We start from the raw sequence: 25,322 nt of genomic DNA, 5'->3' as shown, positions 1-25,322 counted from the left end.
AAGACATTCCATGCTTGTGACCCATGCACATGATCACAAGCTGAAAAAAGAAAGAGAGGAAGAAATCTACATGTCATGCTGTATTCCGTATTTTTCTTAGTAATAAGCCTTTGAAGATTGATCAGACAAAGAACAAAAGGGGGGGAAAACCCACTTTAAAAGCTTTTTCCTTTTGTTTTGCTTGATTTTCTTGACATACTGTATCTACACAAGAAAGGTTTGTCATCCCTATATAAAATTATTTATTCTAAGCACCTTAAAGTATTTCCTCAAGTGAATTCCATTTTAATATGGTTGGACATTTCACAGAAGTTCTAAGGAAAATCATGTAATGACTTATATTAAAAAAGAGTCATGTTAAAAACAAAGACTGCAAGTTAACTAATATAAACCCTCTGGGTTTCCCTTCCCACCCCCTTCAGGCTCTTCCATCTAGAATTTTCTGGTCTTGCTTCAGTTTAGCATTAGCAATTCTGGTACACATGGAAATTGAAATATGGGTGCATGAGAAAGAGTCATACTGTAAATTATAGTTCTGGGACAATTATTTTTTAAAGAAGGTAAAAAATTATTTAACTACTTTATATAGAAGAATAATCCTTATCTTGTGCGATCCTTATCTTGTGCAGTCCTTATCCCATGCTTTTAGCATCATTTTTTACAGCCCCTGATAGCACAGTAAACATTTTCCTAGAACTTTAAGAGCTGCTGACACCTCACTTCCTACCTCCCATAAAATAAGTCTTTTGCACACATTGCAAATCTATTGCAGATACATTTGCATTAAAGACTATTTTAAATAAGACACTGAAAACAGGGGAAGGAAGAAGGAAAGGAATGAAGCTTTCTAAGGCCAATGATGTTTGCTTCATCAGCCTAAACCAAACACATGCAAACAGCTATTTCTGTCAGGAGAAAAAAAATAAAAACCACCAAAATCTGAAGTATAATTACCATAAAAATCTCTCATTACCAAGCAGACGAAAGTGTTCACTGTTGGCCTCCTCAATATACTACTAGGAAAAAACCTGCATTCTAAAGATTAGGATTCAACAGTTTAACATGTATTTTTTTTATTGTATGTTTCAGAAAATATTGCATAGTAACTTCAAAAATTCAACTAATAGCAATTTCTATTGGAACGATGTTTTCAAGCCCTTTTTGCTTGACATACCTAAATCTACTTAATGTTTCCAAATTTACAGTTACAAGGCTCCTGCCTAAAGCAGGCTGCCTCCCACATGTTTTCCTGTTCTTGATGTAAAACCATCACCTCTGAAGATTCCTTTGCTTCTGTTGATACAGCTCTTGTCAGATACATTCATATCTTTGCACAGTCTTTCAAAACCCTGGTGCAGCACTGAGCTGCTTAAACCAGACAGTGATTAATAGGTATTATGGAACAGATACAAGTAGTCAGTGTTACTTTGCATCTCTAACTTTGTACACAAAGCTTGAAAATAAAAGTGAACTGACCTATTGGCACTTTCAAGTAAGTTTAAACTACTGGCTGAATTAAGTATTTGCATTCCAAGACTCATCAGTGCTGATGCCCTTTTTGTATATTTCAGGCTTCCAGATACAGGTGTGTATGTTTGTGTTTAGACTACAAAGTGTCAAAACCAGTAAATACTTCTCCACAAGCTTTTTCTAACACTTTAATCCATTTCTGGTCCAACGCAAACAAAACGAAACTATCCAGGAGCTGAAGCAGAGCTGTATGGTTCCCCATGCAGCCCCTCACTGCCATAATGGAAATGGAAGCTTTATGGCAGCGCTTCCCACTTGCGGCCATAGCAAAGACCGAACTGAGGACTGATTTGCTCTTCGCTAAAATGAAGAAATAAGGCAATAAAGTAAAATACAAATACAGCTTAAATAACACTTAAATCCAGCCCTTTTAGAAGCAGAAATTGCATTTTTAATTATTTTTATCCAGACAACGAAACAAACAAAACTCGTTTGCACCGAAAACACCGACATCCTGAACAGCAGCAGGAACACTATTTATGCACACTGGATGTTTCCCCTGGGTGCTTCTCACTGATGAAAAATCCCAGCTATTAAATACCAATATAATAAACACTGACAGGAGGATAAACTGCCAGATCTCAGCAACCAGCCACCACCAGACAAGAGCCCTCCCCAGTGGGAGGCAGTGGGAAACCAGCAGTCGGTGCTCTTCAGCCTTCTATAACAATGTTTTAGTCTTTTGCTACCTCCACATCAAGGCTGGGTGTCTCCCTAGCAGAGATTTCTCAGTTTGGGCTCCATACAGCAAAGGGCTCAGAGACAACCAGCAACCTTTTCTAGGATGAACCTCTCTTAATCAAGGGCCAACAAACACGAATTAGTTTCCGAGAACTACTGAGCTCACACCAACTTCATGGCAAGCCATTTTTACACACAGAAAGCACGTGATGCACCCCAGGGGCAATAAATGCCAATAAGCAGACTGCAATTGAATCATAGAATCCCAGACTGGTTTAGGGTCGAAGGGACCTTAAAGCTCACCCAGTTCCAACCCCTGCCATAGGCAGGAACACCTTCCGCTAGAGCAGGTTGCTACTAAACCTCCATAATTCACCCAGTGAATAACAAAGCAGCAAAACACTTTGCTGTATTGAAGAACTTACGGCTTCCTATTTTGAATCTATTAACTTTTGACCTGGGCACAGAAGAGACAAATATAATCCCTAAACATTTATTCCTGGCAAGACCTACTAGGCCCAGCTGCACATTAGACACCATCACGTTAGACAGATTACCCAAGTTTCTTATTCACACCATCGTCACCGGGACATCAATCACATCGGATGAGCAGGTGCGGGGGCAGCATCTTTAGCTGCTGCGGAGGTGATTTACCGAGACCCACCTCGCCAGCACCACCTCTCCACAGCCCCTAGGGAGCTGCCAAGCCGCCGTTCCACCGTATCCCACCGCCTTTAGGGAGGAAAGGAGGGCGACCAGCAAGGCGAAAGGGCTACCGAGCCTCGGAAACAACAGCCACCTCAGAGCCGCAGCGCCGACCGTTAGCGAGGGGCGCCGACCGTTAGCGAGGGGCGCCCACCGTGCCCGCTGATTGGCTGCTGCGTGGGATTTGAACGGGAGGGCGGGAAGAGCCGTTGGGTGTGAGCCGCTGCCTCACAGCTGAGGGTGAGAAGGGCCGCGCCTCATGGCGCCGGGGAGGTGAAGGTGAAAGGGGATGAGCAATAAACTCAACCCAAGGCAGGTGTGGCTCTTGCCTTTCCTACAGGCTTCTTTCTCCGTAACCCTCCATGGAGGTGGCTGAGCAGATCTGTGCTGTTAGAAGAGTGGCTGAGCTCTGAGGTAGAAACAAACCAGTAACAAAAACCGCAAACTAAAGAAGGGAATTTACATGATTTGGATGAACAAAGAATTCCAGCTCCCACCGAAGGATTTAATTGCAATATGAATAAGCCCAGCGTGTTCGTGCCCGTCTGAGGCACCGGGCTTAGATGATTACTGGAGGCATTTATTATGCTTACCTTTAACTCCGTGACTTTAGAACATCACAAAACCAACCAAACCCAATGGGAAAAAAATATTGTACCAACTATCCAGTTAATCTAATAAGATAAAGTGCTCTGCTTTTAGCTATGGAAATTATAGAATCAGGGAATGGTTTGGGTTGGAAGGGACCTTAAATCTCATCCAGCTCCAACCCCTGCCACGGGCAGGGACCCCTTCCACTGGAGCAGCTTGCTCCAAGCCCCTGTGTCCAACCTGGCCTTGAGCCCTGCCAGGGATGGGGCAGCCACAGCTTCTCTGGGCACCCTGTGCCAGTGCCTCAGCACCCTCACAGGGAAGAGCTTGTGCCTAAGAGCTCATCCCAGTCTCCCTTATATCCAACCTGAACTTGCCCTGTTTATCCTCATTTTAGCTTCTCAGAGAGAAATTCAAACATTAGCTGAAATAATAGCCTTTAAAAGTTATCTCAGTGGTGACACTTGGGTTTGTGCTTCCTTGCCAGGGAGCCGCAGGAAGCGTGTGTGTGTATTTGTCACTGCAAAGAACAAGCTTTGGACTGCTAAGTCAAATTCGTTATTGCCAAATGCAAGCTGATGAGCTCCAGGCAGGGAATGACTTGAAAAGGTGTGCGACGTCCTGGTGCTAAAGAGGCTTGGTCTGTCTGGGCCAGAAAGGTTTATTTCCTCTGAATGTATAATCACGTCTCCCTGCACGCTTTAATTTCAGGGGACACCGTGTACCCTGGGTTCTCCTGCATTGTGAAACTGCAGCCAGCAAAGCAGCCAGCTTTTTATTAGACAGTTATGTGTAAGGGTGTTAAAGTATGCGTTTGGGAAACAACAATCATGTCTTTCACAGCATCATTCATAATGAAAGGGTTTGGGGGCTGAGTTTTGGGGTTTTTTCTAACTCAAATAGGTCCTGGATATTTCTAGCTTTCAGGTCTGGTGCATGTAGCACCTTTCATAGCCGAAACTGGGTCTGCGTGCACACACTCAAAGGATGCTTTGTACCCCTGTTCCTTTGCTTGGCTGCATGCCTGAGGGAATACACTTTACACCGTGCACTGGGCTAGCAAGTGATACATAAACATGACAGCTTGATATTTCACTGAAGGGTTTATGATGTTTTACTGAAGGTTTTACCTATTACTGCCAGTTTCCCTTTGGCCAAGCGTTGCTATTCCATGCAAGTACAACTGCGTGCCTAACTCCGCCAGGAAATACAGTAAACGCAGCATATTCCAATAAATCATTATCTGGAATGATTTGTTACTGTACAGCTAAACGATAAAGATTATAAAATACCCAGTTTGCTATTCTGATTCATTCTGTCATTCAGCAGCAAAGGAAGAACCGAAAGCATTTGGAACTCATCTCTCCCTCGTGTATTAACTTCCTTTCCTAAAGTAAATTTCATTATGTGTTCGCTATATTGCTGTTTGTAACTTCCCTGCCTGGTTTTATTCCTTGCTACAAATCTCTTTCATGTGCAAGCTTCATTAACACGCTTCACACCCTCTCCTAAAATAATTTAATTATTTTTAAATAAAACAGGCCTTTGTTATTGAAGGTCCCCCGTCAGTTTCCAAAATAATGGCTCGGAATCATCCAGCTGCAATTATGCTCTAGCTACCTAAATTCTCTTTGTAGTTTTAATTAAAATACATTACACAGCATGATTTCACCTCCTATTTTAAGTTTTTGTACAGCACTGGTTAAGGATAAAAAGTTATCTCTGTGAAGTAATTACCCCTTTTTGAGGGCTTAAATAGGTTGAATAAATACCTTTGTTTTACCCTAGCATGCAATGGTACACTTCTTTAATCTCTAAAGCTTCCTTTAAATATAAGATATGTTGTCTTACAGGTTTACATTGGGAAACTTGGAGTAGTATATCAGTGGGAAATGTTCCTACTACAGTTAAGAAATGTCAAGGGAATGCAAGTCGCAGATAGATGAATGCCCTTGGACAATGACAGAAGAATTAGAAGCATAGTGTGAACACGTCAGATTTTCCACAGTAGCTAAGCAGCTGATAAGTACCATAAGAAATCAGAATCAGAGGAGAGGCACAGAACATCTCCAGGATGATTAGGCATATTTATTAATAAATGACACTGACATATGAGCTAAGTATATTTTTGGCAGACATTGAACACTGGGAAATTTTATTTTGAATAAAATTTGGATTTATTTTTTAAAGGTTCCCTTCAACCCCAAAAGTTTTTCAAGGAGACTCGAGCATCAAAGAGAGGTTTTAACCTGCTTATTAGAGTTATTAGTACTGATTTTGCTATCTCATCTCTTTAGGTGTTCAGTGAAGTCAGTATCTAGTCCTTTCAAAAAGTCTCAGAAAATAGACCTGATGCTTCCAGTTATTCAGGTAATTCCAAAAGTTAAGTTTAATCAGAAGAGAGCATCTAACCACAGAGAACCTGTACAGGCAAAACCAGAAACTATCCTCTGCTTTACAAGAGCCCATAAGAGAACTGATATCTTCATCACAGATTTCAGGTAAGTGCTACCTGAAAAAGTCGTGTTACCAACCTGCACTCAAGGTCACAACCTTATTGCAGGACTCAGGGCAGGTATTTCATACAGCTCCAAGTAATAATCCAAAAGTTAAAGCCTTGTATTAGTATTGTTCTTCCCCAAGTTCCTGTATAGAGGAATTGTTCTGCTGATACAGTGTTATTAAGGCATCCCCTGTAAGTCTGAGGAACCAAAAAAAGCACAACCTGGTGCACAACTGATCTGTGAACTCCAAAGTTCTGTTCATGTACTTTGAAAATCATTTAGTTATTTATGCCCCAAGATATTTCTGTATATTAGAAAGCTGAATCCCATTTAAACCCTTTTCCTGTAATTGTTTTACTCTTGCAACTACACAAACCACTGCAGAGTTTTCACATGTGCATTGCTCAGTTTATAACCACCAGAAACTGAAGCTGGTTACACCCATTTGCACAAAACTGTAGTTCTATTATGGATGGAAGACATCTGAAATGGAAATTGGAGTGGTTTTCATGTGCTAATGTATTTAAATGAAATAGACAGCCACCCTCATGTCTAGGATCAATCATTTATTGAGCTTTCTTACATTTTGCAGTTTGTTACAGGAGAGGAAACACTTGCTGATGAAAGTGACATGGTTTGTAACCGTTTTCCAAGGTAATGGAAAAAGTTAAGCAGATTCCCTAGGATGCACATTGATGACTAAGCTGCCAATATTAAATCATTTTAGGCAAGTGTACTCCCTATTTTATCCTTGTATAAATTAATTTCAGTACTCCCCTTGTCCTACAGGAAGACTAAATTGTAGCATCTAATTTTCTTTATCCTGAAGTCTCAATCTTGGCTCTCGCTACTTATCTAGCTGCAAACAAGTCAGACAGACTAGTTACTGCAGCCAAAGCCACAGAAGTGGGTTTGGTGCCAAGGTTCTCTCCTGGCAACCTACTCAGTTTCCTACTGTCCCAAAAGGAAACAAAAGACTCCCAGTTTTCTGAAAACCAGATTCTCTGCATAACAGTGCATTGCATTGCCTCAAAACGGGCCACAGTGGATGTTCTTATAGGAAACAAATCAGGTAACTAACAAGATACAAAGAATTATAAATGAACTGGGTAAAAACGCTCCTAACATTTTTTCCCCAGTGGTATATTAACTAGAATCCTACTTTCCTTCCACAAAAAATATATTTTTTATAAATACATTTTAATACAGACACCTCTGATTCTATGCAAAAAAAGTCAATGTCACATTCAAACAGGTTTTCTCAGTGTAGCATTAAGACACAAGCAGACATCACAGCAGGCATTAAACACAGTGATTCTAGGGAGGCAGTTAACTACAGCTTGTGAACAGATACAAAAACACACAATTTCACCTGCTTAGTCAGGCTGTGATTTAGAAAACAACCGAGCTACAGCTTGAGGCCTAGAATACCACACTCTCCACCTTTAGAAAATTATATGAGCTGTCAGTGAGATTTAATATCTGATTAATATTAAAACATCTGTATAAACTTAGTGCTTATGTGGAGGGGTATGGAAAAGAACTGCTAATGGGCATTACCTGGTATCTCAAACTCAAGAGAAAAAGCATTACACATTCACCATGGCCTTAAAGCTTATGGTTCCATTTAGATGAAATTCATTCTTTTCCTGCCCTTGTCCCTCTCCCTTATTGTTTCCCTAAGATAACTTTAATCACTGGAGTCAACACAGGCAAACCTATTGAGCGTTTGTGCGATACACACAGTCCTAGATGCTGTCCCTGGCTCCCCTAACGGATAGCAATAATCCATAGTTTAATTTCTAGCCAGATCTAATTAAAATAGAGCTGTTAACCATATTTTTTTCAAGTTATGAGTAACAAACAGAACAGTTTTATAATACTAAGTACAAGAGTTGGGTATCAGCCTTTTCTTACTTTAAATAGGCCCCAAATCATCTTTGCATGAATAAGAGTTCCCTTTAATTTCTGTCATGAAGACTGAAATTTAGTTTTTAGGGCTCAACATGTAGCACTATTTCTCAATAAACTCCAATAGACTGTTTGCTCAAAATGAAGGCGTTTGGAACTTGGTAGCCTGCAATATTTCACACACAGCCACACTACTCTAAAAGAAGACACAGAGACAGATTATGAGCATGGCAGTTAACCACGAGTGTATTACCGGAGCTTTTCTTTAAAACCCCTGAAGTTCACAGGAACCCAAAACTGAGAAAGCAGAAGAATGTGTTGAGTTATAATTTCCTTGTCTCAGAAAAATTATGTCACTGTTAGCACTCACAGAGACTTACTTTCTTTTTCCAAGATTGACTCATAAAGTACACGTCTAATCCTGTCTTATGACAGGAAACAGCAAGTCATTATTAGCAGATAAACTTGGTTAGCTCTTAAGATGTTTTCTTTCACTTTCAGAAAGGCAGATCCCAAATTTCCTGACTGCTTTGTTAAAACAGAGTCGTGGTGCTAATTAAAATAGTTTTTTAAATACGAAGAATTCTTTTTCCAGAGCCAATATATGGTGATTTTGGAGATGAACTTACAAAGTAAATCCAGTAATGATTCATATTAAAATACAAAGTAATAAATAGTCCAGGAGATTAACAAATTCTCCTATGAGCAATGCTGTTAAGATCTGATTTTCAACTGGTTTATAATAAAAATCAGCTGCCAATTTAAGGGGGGAAAAAAAATTGTGGGTTTCATTCTGCAACTGACCTGAGAGCTCTCAGCTCCCTTTCAGATGGAAGTTGCTGTTCAGTGCTGTACAAATCGTGGCCTTTAACATTAAATATTGCATATAGTTTCAATGCAAAACAAGGACAGAAGTGGCATTAATACAGCAACTGCACTGCACAAGTCTTTGAAGAAACACTCTTCTTCTAGTGCCGTTTATGTACACAATACAATGTCTCTTGTCAACCCTACACATTATACTGCTGCATAAGCAAGGAGAAAGGAATGGCACCTTTCCCTTGGACAGTGATTCCCACATGTTTGTAAACATGGGTGTAGGTGACCTTAAAAAGATGCTAACAAAGTGTTTCTATGTGAAACAGAGAGATTAACAGTGGTAACTGTTGTAGTAGAATAAATTAAAAAGCACCTTCATTATACTCCCCACAGAAAGTTTTGTCATTTGCTGTGGTTTAAGAATCTGGACCCGTTATTTGCCGCAAACTGTAGGGACTTTTTAAAACAAAGTAAAATTCTTCAAACTGAAAAGCTAAAGCTAAAATAGGTAGAAATTTATTTCATTGAAAATGTCCGATATTTGTTCCTGGTTTAGAGTATTCCTAGTAATAGAAGACAACAAATTCACTCAATAAAATATTTCCTACCTGATTCACACTGAATTCTCTGTTGGCCTGAAATTATTACCCATGGAACCTGAATTATCAGAACAGCAGAATCCTGGAGAGCAGCAGCAGGTAGTTAAGCCTCTTAACCTCAAACCTACCACAAAATGCAGAGTGTAAGTCCATTCAGCAACATACTGCGCTATTGGGAACACGATAACTTACGCTAGGTTCATTTTTAAAGGGGCACATCTACCACTCAGGTTTCTGTTGATCATAGCAATACTTTTATGGAATTACTTTTGGTTTTGAAGTCCAAAGTCTTAAAAGGAGGTAGCATAAAAAAGGAGATGACTCTCTCAGATCAGCTGTACGGAGAGGATACTCAGTACAATAACCCAAGAACCTGCACCAAAGTACAACTGCTCTCACCAAAAATATACCAAGATTTATATTTCTGTTTAAAACATCCATGCATTTGAAAAACCAAACGTATGACTGGCAATCCAGGACAAGCACCATTGCTAGACATTGCTTGAAAATCTTATGCACAGAAATGATTCTTACAAACAGCAGGTGAGAGTTGAAAGATACCCCAAAAAAACTTGTATGGGGTGCTAGTTGTAAACACACGAGCTGCCTTGTCTTCAAATCGGTGTATCTTCTCCTTCAAGAGTTGGAACAGAATTCATAAATACTTAAACTTGCAGAATGTCATTAAATACGTACATAGTTTAACAGCCCTGATGCAAAAAACAGCGGGCTGGGGGAAAGACCTAGACTTTTGGAGGCTATTTTCACCTTTAGTAATTATTGTGCTATAAAACTTACTGATCAGGAGTTCAAAGCATCATACAAATAACAAGGAAATTCTTTTACTCTCAGATAAGCTGTAGGCTAATGCATGATTTAACACACTAGAAACAAAAACTAGTGATTAATACAAGTCTTGCTGTGCTAATTACAAGATACTAGTTGTGTAAAATTAGTGAACTTTATGTATTTTCTTAGCTATGAATCTTTAAAAAAACCTGTGCTGTACCCTAAACTCACTGCTTTTCCTTTAGAAAACTAGATCTTCCCTCAGAAGTAAAGAAAGCCAAGCCAAATACAAATGGTAACACATTTAATAGTGACCACAAGCCCAGATAGAGCACGAAGCCCTCCCTGCTCTTAGGCAGACAGCTACAGTTGGAACCATGTGCAGTTCCAATCAGCTGTGACTAGAAAGATGTTTCATCACGACTGGAAATGGCATTTTATAAAAATCATTACAATCACACCTATCTGAGGCTAACATAGAATGTTCCACTTCAACTCACAGAATTAGACATGGAGACATCAAGTATTTATAGAAATATCTACAAACTGCAACTGCCTTTTATTGGTTTAAAGTATCAGTGAACTGAACTTTAGAGTAAGGGTTTCATGACAGCAGGCTATCCCCCACAGCTTTCTCAGCTTTTGCTTTGCATACACTAATTTACTCCTTTGATGCTGCTACTTCTTTGCATTTCTAAGAAGCACATGCTGAGAAACTTGGGAAAAAATGGCCCTGAACTTCTTAGGAGTCTGAAAAGAGAGCTCTTGCTCAATTTTTGCTGTGCATAAAGTCCTACGTTATAGGCTTATTGTTACATTAGACTTAATGTTAAGACAGTAAGTCTGACATTATTAGACTTACTGTTTCACCTGTATTTATACCCAACGCAAAACATTTTTAACAAAGGGAAAACACTGTCATAACGTTCTTCAAATTCAGATACAAATGGAAACCTGGAAATTCCAGCACTCTCTAACTGCCCTAGACAAATGAAAGCATTGCTCTAACAAGCAGTGCTGAAGCCCTTATCTTAGTATTGAGCAGAGATGAAAGCAAATAGACGTGGAAAACACATAGCACAAATAGGCTGCATGTTAGCTATGTAAAAATGTTAAATAAAGCTAAAATCCTTCCAATTTTCCTGATTATTCTGCAATCAGTCTGCAAAAACTGAAATTAGTGGAAAATGCTTATGGAAGTTCATAAACCCTCAAGGCTATTTTTGCCTTCATCTGAAATGTAAAAGGACAGTACCTGATTTAAAACAGCTCTGTCACTGAACTATCAGTCTTTACTGCGAGTTTCAGTGTCTCTGCCGTTAAACAGAACATTACTAGAAGGACCAAAACTAAAGGATGAAATTCTTGAGAACTAATCTAAAGATGGAACTTGCTTTTATAAGATGTTACACTTGACATTTTCAATGGGATGTGCAAGAGAAATTGACCCAGAGAAGCAAATCAACAGGACTCTGCATCTGCATCGATCCACTCAGGTGATTTCTCAGATCACATTCTTTATGAAAGCAACCACGTCCTAACAGATATTTGAGGGCAAGAACACAAATCCACAGAATTAGGGCAAAATCCCTCAGGTCCCACAAGGCCATTTTCAGAGCAGACACTGAAAGAACTTAGGGAAGTGGTATCCAAAGACCATTTAGAACCGCTTAAAGTTCTGAAGAACTGGGTCTGCTTCAAAGCCCAAAAAAGATGAGACTGGCAAATTTAGTCATGAAACTCCTACTGTGGCAAAGAGTCCTTGGGTTGTGGATCCTTGTCCAGCTGACGTTGTAGGCAACGGAACTGGAGGTGTTGCTATCCCTGACGGCTTCAATAGGAAGGGGAAGGCCAGCGCGGGTTGGCTGCCCATCCTGTGCTCAAGGTCCTCCACTGTATGAATAATCTGCCTTGTTGTGCATCACAAGCTTGTTGTCTACAAAGTAGAAACTGTCCGACTGTGTCTCATATGGATGCAGGATCATCTCTCGAACTGCAGGGAGGAAATAAAAGAATACATTTATATTAATCATGTTCCACAGAAGCCTCACTGAGGGCAACGTTCTGCACAGGGTTTCATTACATTCAATAGCACTGCTCAGATCGCAGCAAACTCTCAAAACCAAACTAGAAACCTACCAAACCATTCACTGACATTCATCTTTTAAATAACTCAAACACAAAGTATATTAAGGCACCATACAAATTGTATGTGCTTTACCGAACCTCAAAACAGTAAAACACTGGAGTTTGGACTGAGGATTTGCTTCTGCTTTTAAATGGCAACTCAAAAGAAACTGGTTCAGGTGTTACAACAAGTAAGCAGGAGGGCATTGCTGTTTTCTCCACAGGCTGCAATATTAGTGCTGACATAAGTGATTAGGGGTTGTAAAGAGCATAAGATCACACAGATTTAGTACTGCTGCTAAGAAGTAGAGAGGAAAATAGAGGAGAGAAAATAAAAGTTATGTTCCTACTAAAACCTCTCAAGCTGTCAATGCAGCACATCAAACATTAAACCAGAACATAAAGTTTAAGCCATCCATTCACTGGATGTCTTTTTAATCCTCTTTTTCTTGATTGTTTTATAACACAATTATCTTTTTTACTCCCTGACACTGAAGCCTCCCAGCAACTGTCTGGTGGGTGATAAGATACATGCTGCTAGAAGACAAAACTCTGTATTAACACAGATGCAAAAGCACCTGGAAGTCTTCTTCCTACCCACTTTCTACAGCCAGCTTTTAGGAAAGGGCTTGTTCAAAACACTGAGATCAGCATCGCTGTGTGGTCACCCAGTAATTAAAGAGCTTACTGAGATCCTCGGAGAGCTGTGGGAACTCATAGATGTGCTCACAAGTATTTTTACTGCTGGGGATGCAGAACCCAAATTCAAAATCAAAGCTCTTAAGCAACTGATCCCGGAAGTAGTGCCTCTCGATCATGCGGAAGTTATTAATGGGTTTGTCTCCTACTGTGAACTCCACCCTGAAAAAGAAGAAGATTGCAATGAGCTTTCTCACTTAAACAAGATTTGCAACCATTGCTGAAAGGTAGAAGAGAGCTCTTCTAAAACAAACACCAGTCAAAATCATAAAGCAATGGTACTAACCAAATCATTATCTTAAAGCTACACGGACACAACAGAGCATTACAAATCATAGATAATACCATGGTTTGATTCTTCTCACTCAAAAGACATGCAAGGCAATTTTACAATTAAACTCATCTTCGGTGAAGGAAAGATCCCTCCAGCTACACCGCAGACACTTCACTACCACTCACTACCAGTTCCTTATCACTGTGGGGTTTTATACAACTTATTTGAATGGGCATTAAAAAAAAAGCCAAGTCTCCATGGTGTGTTTCATTGATGGATGCAAGCAGTACTACCAGCCACATCAAAGATCATTTGAGTACATAAAGCAATAAACATTACTTCACCATTTCACATGCATCTATAGATTAATGGTTCTTTGGGAATGCAATGGGGAAGGCTGCAGAACATCTTCCAAAGCTGGCAGAGCCTCTGACAAACTATAATGCACAGAAAAGCACTGGAATGTCTGGTAGTCTGTCCACCTTATTTTGCAGCTTTGAGCATGAATCCCTTCAACGCCATACCTATTCCAGAGGTAAATAAACAAACTAAAGGGACGGAGAAAGCAAAGCACCCAGCAAAGAGGCTTGGAAATCCTCCTAACAACACAAGGTCCCCATTAAATCAACTTCCTGACAGGATCAACAAGCCAGAGCCATTTTTTAATAGGATTTCAGTTGCTTCCTGTACTAGAAAATGCAGCCCAGGAGCAATTACTTACGTGGCTCCCACTTGCCGAAGTCTGAGAAAAGCTGGAGTAAACTGATAGCGAACGAACCGTCCAGCATTGGGATCAATGTCCTTCCTGTCATTGTGTTCACGTTCTGGAAAAGCACAAAGGCAAGTCTGACAAACAGAAACCCAGTGAAAATGCCTGCAGTCACACGTTATTGAGTCATAAAAGCCAGGAAGCTCTTCTGAGGAAGCCTGATCCTCCTGAAGGCACCAACTGCTGGTTACTCCGGACAGAGGATGGCCCTTTGGTTTGATGCACTTATGTTCTAAAGTGACTTACTGCTCCCACCTCTGATTCAGGACTGCAGTATGACACTGAACAAGCCATTCCACCTTAGCATGTCTGGTTTGCTAGCTACAAGCTACAGAGAACTTCCAGAAACCTTCTTAGAAGAGTGCTTGATCAGGAAAAGATCGGTTACCCTGGGGTTTTATTACCACCGGCAATAGGTAACACTTTGATGGTTATAACTAACACTGAAAAATTATGAAAAAGGGAAAAAAAAAAAGGCAAACTTGATGCACAATTGATATTTTCCCTTTTGGAAATACTGTTTTCCTAATTCCTGAGGGAAAGATGTTAAACTATGTACAGGGAGACTCAAGCTGATGAACAACCATGAAACGAACACGCAGTGCCCTCCTCCTCCTCCTCCTCTGTCTCTGTTTACAACACCCATCTGTCCCTTCTCATCACAGATGGCAATCATGACTACAGCAGCAACGGGTTCTGTTCACTGTGTTGGTACAAAGGGACACCTGAGTAATACTTCTGGTGCAGGCTGGGCCTCTAGCCCTCTTGCAGCTGAGAGCATCTCCTGTTTTGGGGAAATGTATGGAGTAAAATGAGTAGGAAAAGGCAAAAGGAAGCAGACACTAGCATTGGTTTGGCCATGAAAATATGTTTTGTGTGCACTCACCTGAAGCTGCTGGTTTGGTGATTTCAAACAAGACTGTGCCAGATTCCATGTCCCGGATTTTGAACCTGGTGAAGTCTATCTTGTAAACATTTTCCTCTGGAGTGCACAAATAATCTGCAGAGGAAATGAACTATAAATGAAGGTTGCCCACAATTACCAAGGTATTTCTGGCTATGCTTTAAAGGTCACAGCCAGCAGTGAGAGCAGCCCATAGGCATCTCCACCACTACTGTTTGTAATGCAAAAGTGATGTCTATGAAGATAGTCTCAGGTCTGAATGCTCACATCGCCCTGCTTGGACAGGACAGGGAGGTCACCACCTTTACCCAACCCTGTGCCAGCATCTTCTGCATCTGTTTCTCCTCGGGGCATTGAGAATAGTCAGCACCTCCATCAAATCCTACCCTTTTCTGTGTAAGAGGCTTTGCCTGGTTTAAAAACTGCCCTCTGGCAGAACACAAGTGCTAAGCAGCTTTGTGAGCACTAAGCTGCACTTAACTGGAACAGGAGTGTCCTCCCTTGTGCCACTTCCCCTATCTCCAGCCCTCTGCAGACAAAGGATGGCCTCTTCTCTCTACTGATGCTTGTCCCAGGCAAAGATTCTATTTCCTCAGCACTGAAAATGGTGTCGGAGCTTTTCCCTGTAGTAGGAAAACAGTCTGGGAACAGAGCTCTTCCCTGCTTCCACCAGAGTTGGTATCTCTGGGAGAAAGACATTGTTTGTGGCTTCAGCCTTGCTGTGCCCTGAGACGGCTTCCTGACCAAGGTACCAGCCTCCCCTCTGGGTAAAGAGCAGCGGTACTTCATTTTCACTGCACATACAAGCACAGAAAGCAGCTCCAGTAACTTCCTTTACCCTAAATAAATGAATTTAAATAAAGGTATGGGTACGAGCCAGGTTAGCTTTTGACCAACTGTGTATCTGCACATTGCAGGAGACTTGGAGGTCTAAGGTGAAAGTAATACTTCAATATTCTAAATCTAAAACCTTTCTCAGCTACTAATTCCTGCTGCTAGTCTGAGTTAATCACTTATTCCTGTCTGCTTTCCTGTTCCTAAAATTCAAATACACCCATCCACGTAAGGCTTATTCATTGACGATCTGAAAACAAAGTGTGATCTGTTACTCAGAGATCACACCTAACCCATCACAACCCTTACTTAGGTATAACAAATCTTACATCATGGTTGGGGGTTACTGCTCAAGGGCAGTGGTTAGCACATCCCATCGATAAGGAGTTAATAAAAGATCGCTGTGGTGTAGTAAGAGAAGATCCCAAAGGCCACACATTGCAAGTACCAGACAGCAAGGCCCTCATGCTGGGATGTGTAATTACAGCAATCAGGTCCCTCTGTAGGGAGAGACAAAGATAGGTGTAGTCAGCACTGGGGAAGATTGCTCCTATCATGAACTGCACATCCAGGACCTCTACTTTCCTAGAAGCGTTTTATTCTCTGCAAATCTCCTTAACTTGGAGAACACTCCAAGTGCTCACCAGTACAAGGGACAGAGGTGTTAAATGTACTCTCCGGACATTTTTATTGCTCTCCATCATCACCACCATCAGGTGAATATTCAAAGGTTTCGCCTTTAAGAGAGAGGACTGTGTTCAAAGCATCTCTGGCATTTGGCAGGGAGGTTTCCCCTTTCCTGTCAACACAGCACAAAGGAAAACTAACACCCGTACCCAAGCTGTCAGGGAGAGCAAGATAAAAGCTCAACCTTCTCACTACCATAAGAAAGCACTAATGTTAGACAGAATAGCCTAAAAACAGCACAAAATCCTCTTTTTAACAGTAGAGGAGGAGATGGGACAGAAATCTAAATCAACCCATTGCCTTAAGCCCTGAGGTTCAGCAGTCCTCAGGTAGATGTCCTGTAACTAGACAATGACTTTAGGTTCTAAACTCATCACCCAGCCCAAATCCTTCACCCATCCCACAGCTTCCCCTGCTCCAAACAGCAAAGCACAAACTGGCAGAAGCAGGAGCAGCTTCCCATGGCCTCAGGTTCGCCTCCCTTGGCCCACGACCACGCTCAGACCAGCGAGGGGCTGAACCAGAGCCTGGTTCAGTCGCCCGGGAGCCCGGGACACCTTCCCTCGAGCACGCAGGCAAGTCTGAGGCTGCGTTTGTCTGCAAGTTAATAATTAAGTGGTTTTACTCCTGCAGAATTCCTGCCCATCCAGCACCATGGCAACAGCTTTATCCCCCTGCTTGGCAGCAGCGTTGCTGCAGTAACAGTGTCCATGACTCATCTGGAGGAGAGGAGAGCCAAGCAGAGCCACCAAAGGGGTGTCAACCCTGGGCACAAGCCCCACCAGGCTCCTGCTCATTGATGTTTTCACCCCAACTCTTTTTGTGCACTGAAAATATATTAAAGCTTAATATTTTAAACCTGTTTTGGGTTTAAGTCAATATGCCAGAGTCTAACTGGATGACATCTGGGAAGATCAGCTGCCAGAATACTGCAATCAAGTGGTTTTCCTCCGCTGGCAGTGCCCAGTCTCCTAGCAGGAAAAACAAAGAGAGGTACATATATATATATATATATATTCCTTTCTGTCTGTATTACATTTGCTTGCTGCAATTCCTGTTCAAAAATCAAAGTAGCCTCATGCTGGGGTTTTTGCCCCCCCCCCTCCCCCCAGTACATTACAAAATCCCACAGCTACACTGGAAGATGTGACTGGGAACAGGCTGCTTGCAATTGGTGGGTACTTCTGCTTTGCTGAGCACTGTCAAATTTGCTAATCTCATCCCAAACAGACTTATTTTTAAACTCCTGTAGGGCCCAGTTGCCCACACTTCCGTGACGCATTTAAATGCATCATGTGCTTTCATTATCCTAATTCACCGTCACCACAATTTGGGATGTGGAGACAGCATCCATGCCTATTTTAGTTAGACAGCTCAAACCTCCACTGAGTGAAGGAGATCATGGCAAGGAAAGTAGGCCTGGTCCCTGAGGACAGAACATTTCCTTGTTTCTTCCACTTCTCCTCCTGAAGCAGATTTCCCCATTAAGAACCAAATAATCACAGTATCTCCCTGAACAAGCCTTCAGTGCTCTCCTCATTCAGGCCTGATAGAGAGCACGATGTGACCAATAAATGTAGGGATGGACATATCAGCACAGTCTCAGGAAACCTAAGAGACTGGCTTTTGTCCTGAAGTACCCACATTAACTACTGCAAAAACAGGTCGCAAGAGAGGAGCATTTCCTACCCCTTCCTAAAGCCAGGTGAATTCCCACATCCCCAAACTTCCTGGAAACTGTTTCCCAACTGAGTTGAACTTGTTTTCACAGCAAACTTCTGCAACCAGCCCAACCCTGGTATTAGGACCTACTTCTCACATCACACATTCCTGCTGGTGCATCTGCATCTTCATTCCCATAATCTCGGTATGACACCCCAAGATCTGCACCTCCTCACCATTAGAGACATTCCCTATCTGAAGACCTATCATGGTTTTGAAGAGTTTGGAAGCACAACTAGCATTGCCATGGTGGTCTCAGGAAGCAGCAGAGGTGATTGTGAAAATTCCTTCATGAATTCTCCCATTCCCTTTGTATGAAAAAGTGATTCCAAAACAACCCCCAGACAGCAAGGCATTCATTCAGAGTTCTCTAGCTTTGCTATCAGAAACAATGGATGCTCATTCCCTGTTTACCATCCCAGAGAAGAACCGATTCTCCTCCAGGAAACCTTCCTCCCCTCCCCAAACCAGCCAAGATTGCAACAGAAACCGGCCAAACAGCCTTAGACAATGAGAGCAGGCTCAGCCTATTCTCTTGCAAACAATGGTACACTGTGAACCCTGGTGTGTATTTCCAGCCAGTGTATTTTAGCAAGATGGTGTTACCAAAGAGCACAAAAGGTGAGGGATAATACGGTGCTAGATAATACAAGATGACAGCTAACGAAGGCACTTTCTCCTCTTACCCTCTACCTGTTATTTCAGTTATCCACTGGATGAGATTAGGTGTTTGATCCTCATCAGAGAAAGCTAAAAGTCCATCCTCTATTTTCAGATTTCCATCACAACCACCCCACCAGACACATTTTATCACGAGGAGTTCACGGGCAATAGGGTCAGCACTTTCCTTTCAAGATCCCTGCTCCTTCTCTGCCACCAGGATAAAGCATGTGTCCCCTCTCACAGACACTACAGATATTTCTGCAGTGCTCAGAGTGCCTAAACTCAGATTGGGTTCCTATTTTAAGGCTTTAATAGCCCACAGGTACAAAAAGAGTGTACCTAGGGTAAGAAGGCACTCAAAATCCAGTTAGGAAAAATGGGTGCAAGTCATAAGGATGCTGTAGAAGAAACTGATGCAACAGCAGTGATTTGCAATAGGCATGTCTCTCCCCACCACAAGCAATAACAAGAATGTGGGGAATGAGAAGGCTCCTGCAGCTATGCAGGCCTCTTTCTTAACACGCATTAGCCAACAAGGTCAGGAGCTATTTTGAAGACAACTCCCAAGACATAAACCAGGTATAAAGCAAAGACAAGTGCAGCTGAATCGCCAGGAGCTGGAGATTAGCAGATTATCAGATTGAAGAGTCTCAGAAGGAAGCGAGCAAAAATAGCATGAACCCCATGAAGATGCAGAGCGGTGACGCAGGACAGAGTGCAAGACCCCGAGGGGAAGGCAGGGCATGTTTCAAGCAGTGCTGATACATCTGCTTAGACAACCAGGGTTCAATCACAGAAATACCCAAACCATTTCCCCTGCCCTCTGCCTCAGCAGTTCAAAGCCCATAAAGGCAGAGGCAGAAGAACAAGCTAAGCCAGTCAGGATCCACTCCAGTCCTAAAGCCATTGGGTTTGCATAAGCAAAGACTGGGGGTAAGGAGGGAGGGAGGTACCTACAGCTCTCCTGCTTATCTCAGTAATGAGCCTGCTTTGAAGATCTCACACTAGGAGGATCCCATGGGATATTTTCCTACAGCACCACATTGACTGACCAACACTGGGGATGGAGCAGGGGGATGCAGCCCAGAGGCTCTGAGCTCTGAGCTGGGGCATTTACCAAGGTCCCCATAGCCCATAAAATGCACCCAGCTGGCAGCACTCTATGCACAGAGTCCTGCTGCACAGCTCAACAGCTCTGCTTTTTGTGGCAGCCTGCTCTTTTTTTTCCCCATCTTTTTTTAGCTAAAGCTTTCCAGATTTCACCCTCTCACCATTCATTTGATCACAGCTCTCCAGGCCTTGCTGAGGAAGGACGGAGCTGCTCTTCTCCCATTCCCAAGGCAACCAAACACCCTTTCCTGCCCCCTTGTTCATGCTGATTGCACTCAAAGTCTGAAACCATGTGCACAACATTAACAAAGTCAGCTCCCCTCGCTCTTATGGAGAGCAATCAGGCCCCAGGCTGACTCCCCTGGTGTATGCCACAGCTTCCCTCTTATAGTCATGGAATGCTTTGAGTTGGAAGGGACCTTAAAGCTCACCCAGTCCCAACCCCTTGCCACAGGCAGGGACACCTTCCATTAGATCGGGTTGCTCCAAGCCCCCATCCAACCTAGACTTTAACAGAGAACTTCCACTTGAACTCTTTGCTATTTCCACCAGGAATGGCCCAAATGCACAGCACTGGCAGAAGGAGGAACCCACCACGCTACACACACACACCATGTGTGCAGCCCCTGGAGGTCTTCACAGCCCGTATTGTGCTGTGAGACTACTAAAGAAACAGCTCTTCATCTACACAACACTGTGAGCTGCGCGTTATCACAAAGCCTTGAAAGGGTTCCCAACATATGTGGTGTTGCTGGGGAAAGGAGTCGTGGTGAGAGCTGCTTGACACAGCTCTGTGGTATCGCTCTGTGACCAGAAATCAACACAGCTTTAACTCATCAGAGCCCCAGACAGAACAGTGATTCAGATACAACTAATCACAGCTCCTAATACAATAAATATCCCTAATTAATTGGGGGGAAAAAGTGATGGTCCAGTAGGGGCTTCCTGCACATCCTCCTGTTAATGCTACTGGTAGGGAAGTTACCCATTAAGGCTCTACCCTGACTGACCCATCAAGGCAGCCCTTTGCCAAGCTGGCCTTTAGCTAAAGCTGCTAAGAGAAGACTCAGAGAAATCCTAAATGACAGCTCAGGGAAGAGATTAGTTTCAGAAATAATTAAGTGCTTCTTCCTTATTTTTAGGGTTTGTTTTGTAATTGTGTCCAGGTACGTAATCAATTATTTAACCCTTTGCTTTGCTAAAATAAGCTTTGGAATAAAGCTTAAAATGTAAGCCCTCATGTAGTATTACAGATGAAGTGTACAGGTGCCTGAAGCTGTGATTTGCAGCGCAGTCTCAGAGGCTTTCATAGGTTCATAGCAGGGTTTACATGGGACCTTTAAAGCTCATCCAGCTCCAACCCCTGCCACGGGCAGGGGCACCTTCCACTGGAGCAGCTTGCTCCAAGCCCCTGTGTCCAGCCTGGCCTTGGTCTCATCTCAGGTGGCTCCAGGAGGCAGCACATGGCATTCACAGGCATCGACATCCCAAACACTACAGGCAGCTCCTCCAATCCTCCGGCTGCTTCAGTAATTAACTGCAATTTGAACTGAGCTCTGCCCCTCTCCTTTATGATCTTAAATTAATCACATCCTAAGGTTTTTCCTCCTTTTGTAACCGCAGTTGTGTGAGCAAGCCACAAATCCTGCTAATTGCCAAGAAAACGGCTCATTCGCCTCACACCTCATCCAGCTGGAACAGGGCCAGGGCCAGCCCAGCCAAAAGGCACAGATATTCCAGGGTAGCATCCCAGATCCATGAGGCTGGACCCCGGAAATGTTACAACCCTGGAGCTGCTGGGGAATTGAGCATTGGAAGCATGCAGCATATGCAGGGCAGTTTGCACAGCTCCCCCTTTAAGCTTATTAGAACATTAAGAGCAGAACCCAGCTGGCTCTTGTGGCTGGTCACAGACCTGGTTCCTTCACGTTAGCACTAAACATGCTTACACCACAGAGGCACATCCTGCATCTCCACTCTCCCAGCCTCATTATTTGGTCATTTATCAGCTATTATTTACCTATTGGAAGGGGAAAGCCCAGCTGTGCTTCTTGATGCAACAGCAAAGGCTTTCCCTAGACCCAAAATGCCAGAGCAGGGCTGATGTCCTGCCTGGTGAGCAGGCAGCTTGGCTCCACAGAGACCCAGCTCTTCCAGGGCTGAAGGAGGAGCAGATTCACCCCCTGTAGCAGGAAGCATTGAGGAGCTACACAGCAGCCAGAGCAAGGATAACACAGCAAACCCTGGCTCCAAAAGAGCATCTGCACCATCAGCACACACCAGGCACATGCAGGGCTGCAAGGGCCAGCTTAGGTGTGAGCATGGAGCCAGGCAACCATGCTATGAAGTCCTTTCTGGACCTGGACCTGTATGGAGTATCATACCCCTACAGTAGCCAGGATCCTGCCTCTCCCCACTCAAGCTGGAAGGCCATTCAGAAACACACAGGATACTCATGGTGTAAGCATCCCTCTGCAGTCCAAGCCCTGCTCTAACATGGTTTATCCTGGGCTTCGTTTGCGGGAGCAACGTTAAACTACAGCCAGACCCTGGGCAGCACATGGCTTAACATGTCCCTCGACACGTTACCACCCCATGCGTTTGGATAGAGATGAATTGCACTCCATCTGGAACAACAAAGGATGTCCAGGATACTGGGACATTTCTGCTGCAACCTCACCACCAACTCCCCCTTCAACTCCAAACTGCATCACAACTTTGGGCACCAAACCCAGGATTGCTGAAATAGGACATTGAATCTGCTCCGAGTCAGCATCTCCATGGGAGAGGTTGGGGCTGGGGGAGCCATGAATGTCTCTCCTACAGTCTGTTCCTTCCTCCTCCCTGCAGCATCCTCCGCTCGGAGCAGTAGACTGGAACAGTTTCACATTGGTATTTTTGACAATCTGTTTTAGGAGCTCACTGGTGTGTGGAGAGGAGAAAAGGACATAAAACGCCCCAAATAACCATCATGTGTTAAGGGACAGAGGAACATTCTTGTACCTTTTCTCCCTGTACTAAACCCACCAGCTGGAAAATTGAGCTTGAGAAGAGGTGCTGCAGAACATTCCCAAGTGATCAGATACAGTATGTTCAACGTGGATTTATTGTATATCCATATCCCCAAATGCACACCGAGGAGTTCAGTGCAGACAGCATCTGCTGGATCCTGTGTACCAGCCCAGCACTTCCCATGGGAAGGCATTACCCACTGGTCATCACAGTGCCTGGCTCTTGTTGGACACGACCCATTGCAGCTCCCTGTACCAAGTCCTATAGCAGAAGAGGAGCAAAACACCCTCATGCATTCCACATCTTCCCTGTGCCCCATGGTTGGAAGAGGCAGGCAATGACCAGCCTTGCTCCCAGCCTGGCTCTGAAGCCAATGTGACCATCTCAGCCCTGCCTGCACACTGGGAATGAGCTTACCAAGAGCCATGCACCATCCACACCGATGCCATGCTAGGGTATGGGGTGGCCGCATGCCTGCAGCCCCTATACACGGCACTACCATAAAGCAAGCACACAGAGTGCTCAGTGCTTGGCTTCACCATCTAACTGCTCCTCTGAGCACGCTCCAGCGCCTGCTGCACGGCTCCCACTGCCACGGAGGGCCTGGGCACTGCTGCAGCCCATCAGAGCATCCCTGCTGGGAGAAAGGGACCCCAAAACCCCCCTGCACCAGCAGAGGAGCCTCCATAACCCCTTTTCCTGAGCCCCTGCAGGGCTTCCCTCCCTCCCTGCTCACACACACAGACCCTCAGCGCTGCCTGCACGCACGGATACCCGCAGCCGCATCCTTCGCCCTGGCCTGCGACACGAATCCTGTTCCAGCGCCACGCCACAGAGCGCTCCAAGGCAAAGAGCAGGACACCCAGACCAGCTCCATCCTCCCTGCCACAAGCCTTCTCCCCCTGCACAACCTGCTGCCAGCACAGAGACAACCCAAAGGGCCCTGGACATGCAAAAAGGCCTTTTGGGGGGGCAGGGGGGCAGGAGACCACTGGGCATTGCTGGGACATGCCTTCTCCCAGCCCGCTGTGCCGCCTGGTCCTGTCTGATCATCCTGCCAAGCACAACAAACCCCCCCCCACGGCCACCATGCTCCCGAGGATGCTCTCAAGACCAGTGATGCTATGCTGGGAAAAGGGAAACTGGGGCTGCAGAGAAGCCCCCCTCGATGGTACCTCCCCAGCCCCACTCACGTGGGGGTCATCTTGGGCACAGACAGAGAAGAGGGGTGATGAGGAGAGCACCCAGCAGCATCTCACCATCTTCGACCCCTGCATGAGGGGCTTGGGGGGCTTCTACAGCTTGTGCATCCCTAGGAGGAAGAGGGGGGACAGCAGCACCCGCAGCCCCGAGCCCTCCAGGTCCGGCATCCCGTGGTCCTCAGCGGTACCCAGACCCTATGGGTACCCCATACCCCCGGTACCCACCGCTGGTGACCCGCTGCAGCCCCAGCACGTCGTCGGGCCCGATGAGCGCTTTACGGCCCAGCTCCTCCTCGGTGCGCGCCGCCGCCGCCCCGGCCCCGCCGCTCTTCTTCACCTTCATGGCCCCGCCGCCGCCGCCGCCGCCGCTACCGCCGGTGTGAGCGGCCCCGGCCCCTCTGCGCGCCGCCGCCGGCCCCGCCGCACCGGGAGGGGCATCGCCGCTCCGCCCCCCGCCCGGCCCAGCCCCTCCGCGGGAGGAGAAGGCGCTTCCCTGTCAGACCCCGGCAGCGGGGGCACAGACCTCGATCTCCCCTCGGCCTGTCCCTGCATCCCTTGTCCCAAGCCCCTCTCCAGGTTCCCTGCAGCCCCTTTAGGCACTGGAGCTGCTCTCAGGTCTCCCCTTCAGGAGCCTTCTCTTCTCCAGGCTGCCCCAGCCCAGCTCTCTCAGCCTGGCTCCGGAGCAGAGCTGCTCCAGCCCTCGCAGCAGCTCCACATCCCTCTCGTGCTGTTGCCCCACAGCTGGATCAGGACTGCAGAGGGGGGGGGGCCTCCACAGAGCGCAGCAGAGGGGCAGGATCCCCTCCCTGAGCTGCTGCCCACACTCTGAGGGTGCAGCCCAGCACAACCGGGGGTTCTGGGCTCAAGCGCAAATTGAAGCCGGGTCATGGGGACCGACACCAACTGACAACCCCAAGCCCTTCTCCTCAGGGCTGCTCAGTGTCATCAGCCCCATAACCTCATACAGCTCTGTAACTGCCTCCCCAAGGGCATCAGGCTAATATAGTGACCACACGAACCAGACCCCATTAACTGCCCCAACACCCATCAACAAGATGGGCACCATTAACTGCCCTCCAAAAGCTGAACCTTGTAACTGTCCCCCATAACAAGTGCTTTGGACTAAAAACCCCTAAGACAGGAGCCAGAACCCCTAAGTCAACAGTGGAGCTCAGGGGGCACCCACACAG

At 44.7% G+C, this 25,322-nt stretch overlaps 1 protein-coding gene and 1 long non-coding RNA gene across 4 annotated transcripts in view; both read right to left on the bottom strand.

Annotated features, from left to right (window-relative positions):
* Positions 1-3,025, bottom strand: part of LOC136021793 (uncharacterized) — a 32,478-nt gene extending 29,453 nt beyond the window's left edge. Inside the window, exon 1 of the long non-coding RNA XR_010615887.1 lies at positions 2,876-3,025. This is a non-coding gene — a long non-coding RNA (uncharacterized LOC136021793). The remainder of the gene's footprint in view (positions 1-2,875) is intronic.
* A 3,532-nt stretch (positions 3,026-6,557) lies between these two features.
* Positions 6,558-24,504, bottom strand: UNC119 (unc-119 lipid binding chaperone). 3 transcript variants are annotated; one of them, XM_065694809.1, is made up of 5 exons: positions 24,358-24,504; positions 14,885-14,998; positions 13,951-14,053; positions 12,945-13,117; positions 6,558-12,122 (listed from the first exon to the last, which is right to left on the bottom strand). In XM_065694809.1, the coding sequence occupies exons 1-5, from the start codon at positions 24,473-24,475 to the stop codon at positions 12,010-12,012; spliced, it is 621 nt and encodes a 206-aa protein (XP_065550881.1). In that variant the 5' UTR covers positions 24,476-24,504; the 3' UTR covers positions 6,558-12,009. The 3 variants fall into 3 exon arrangements, with proteins under 3 accessions (XP_065550881.1, XP_065550882.1, XP_065550883.1); XM_065694810.1 differs by lacking the exon at positions 24,358-24,504 and adding an exon at positions 17,283-17,394; XM_065694811.1 differs by lacking the exon at positions 24,358-24,504 and adding an exon at positions 16,066-16,130.
* Between the last annotated feature and the right edge of the window lie 818 nt (positions 24,505-25,322).

Source organism: Lathamus discolor, chromosome 14 (assembly GCF_037157495.1).
Source record: "Lathamus discolor isolate bLatDis1 chromosome 14, bLatDis1.hap1, whole genome shotgun sequence".
Lineage (NCBI taxonomy): Eukaryota > Metazoa > Chordata > Aves > Psittaciformes > Psittacidae > Lathamus > Lathamus discolor.
This window is presented reverse-complemented; position numbering and strand designations above follow the sequence as displayed.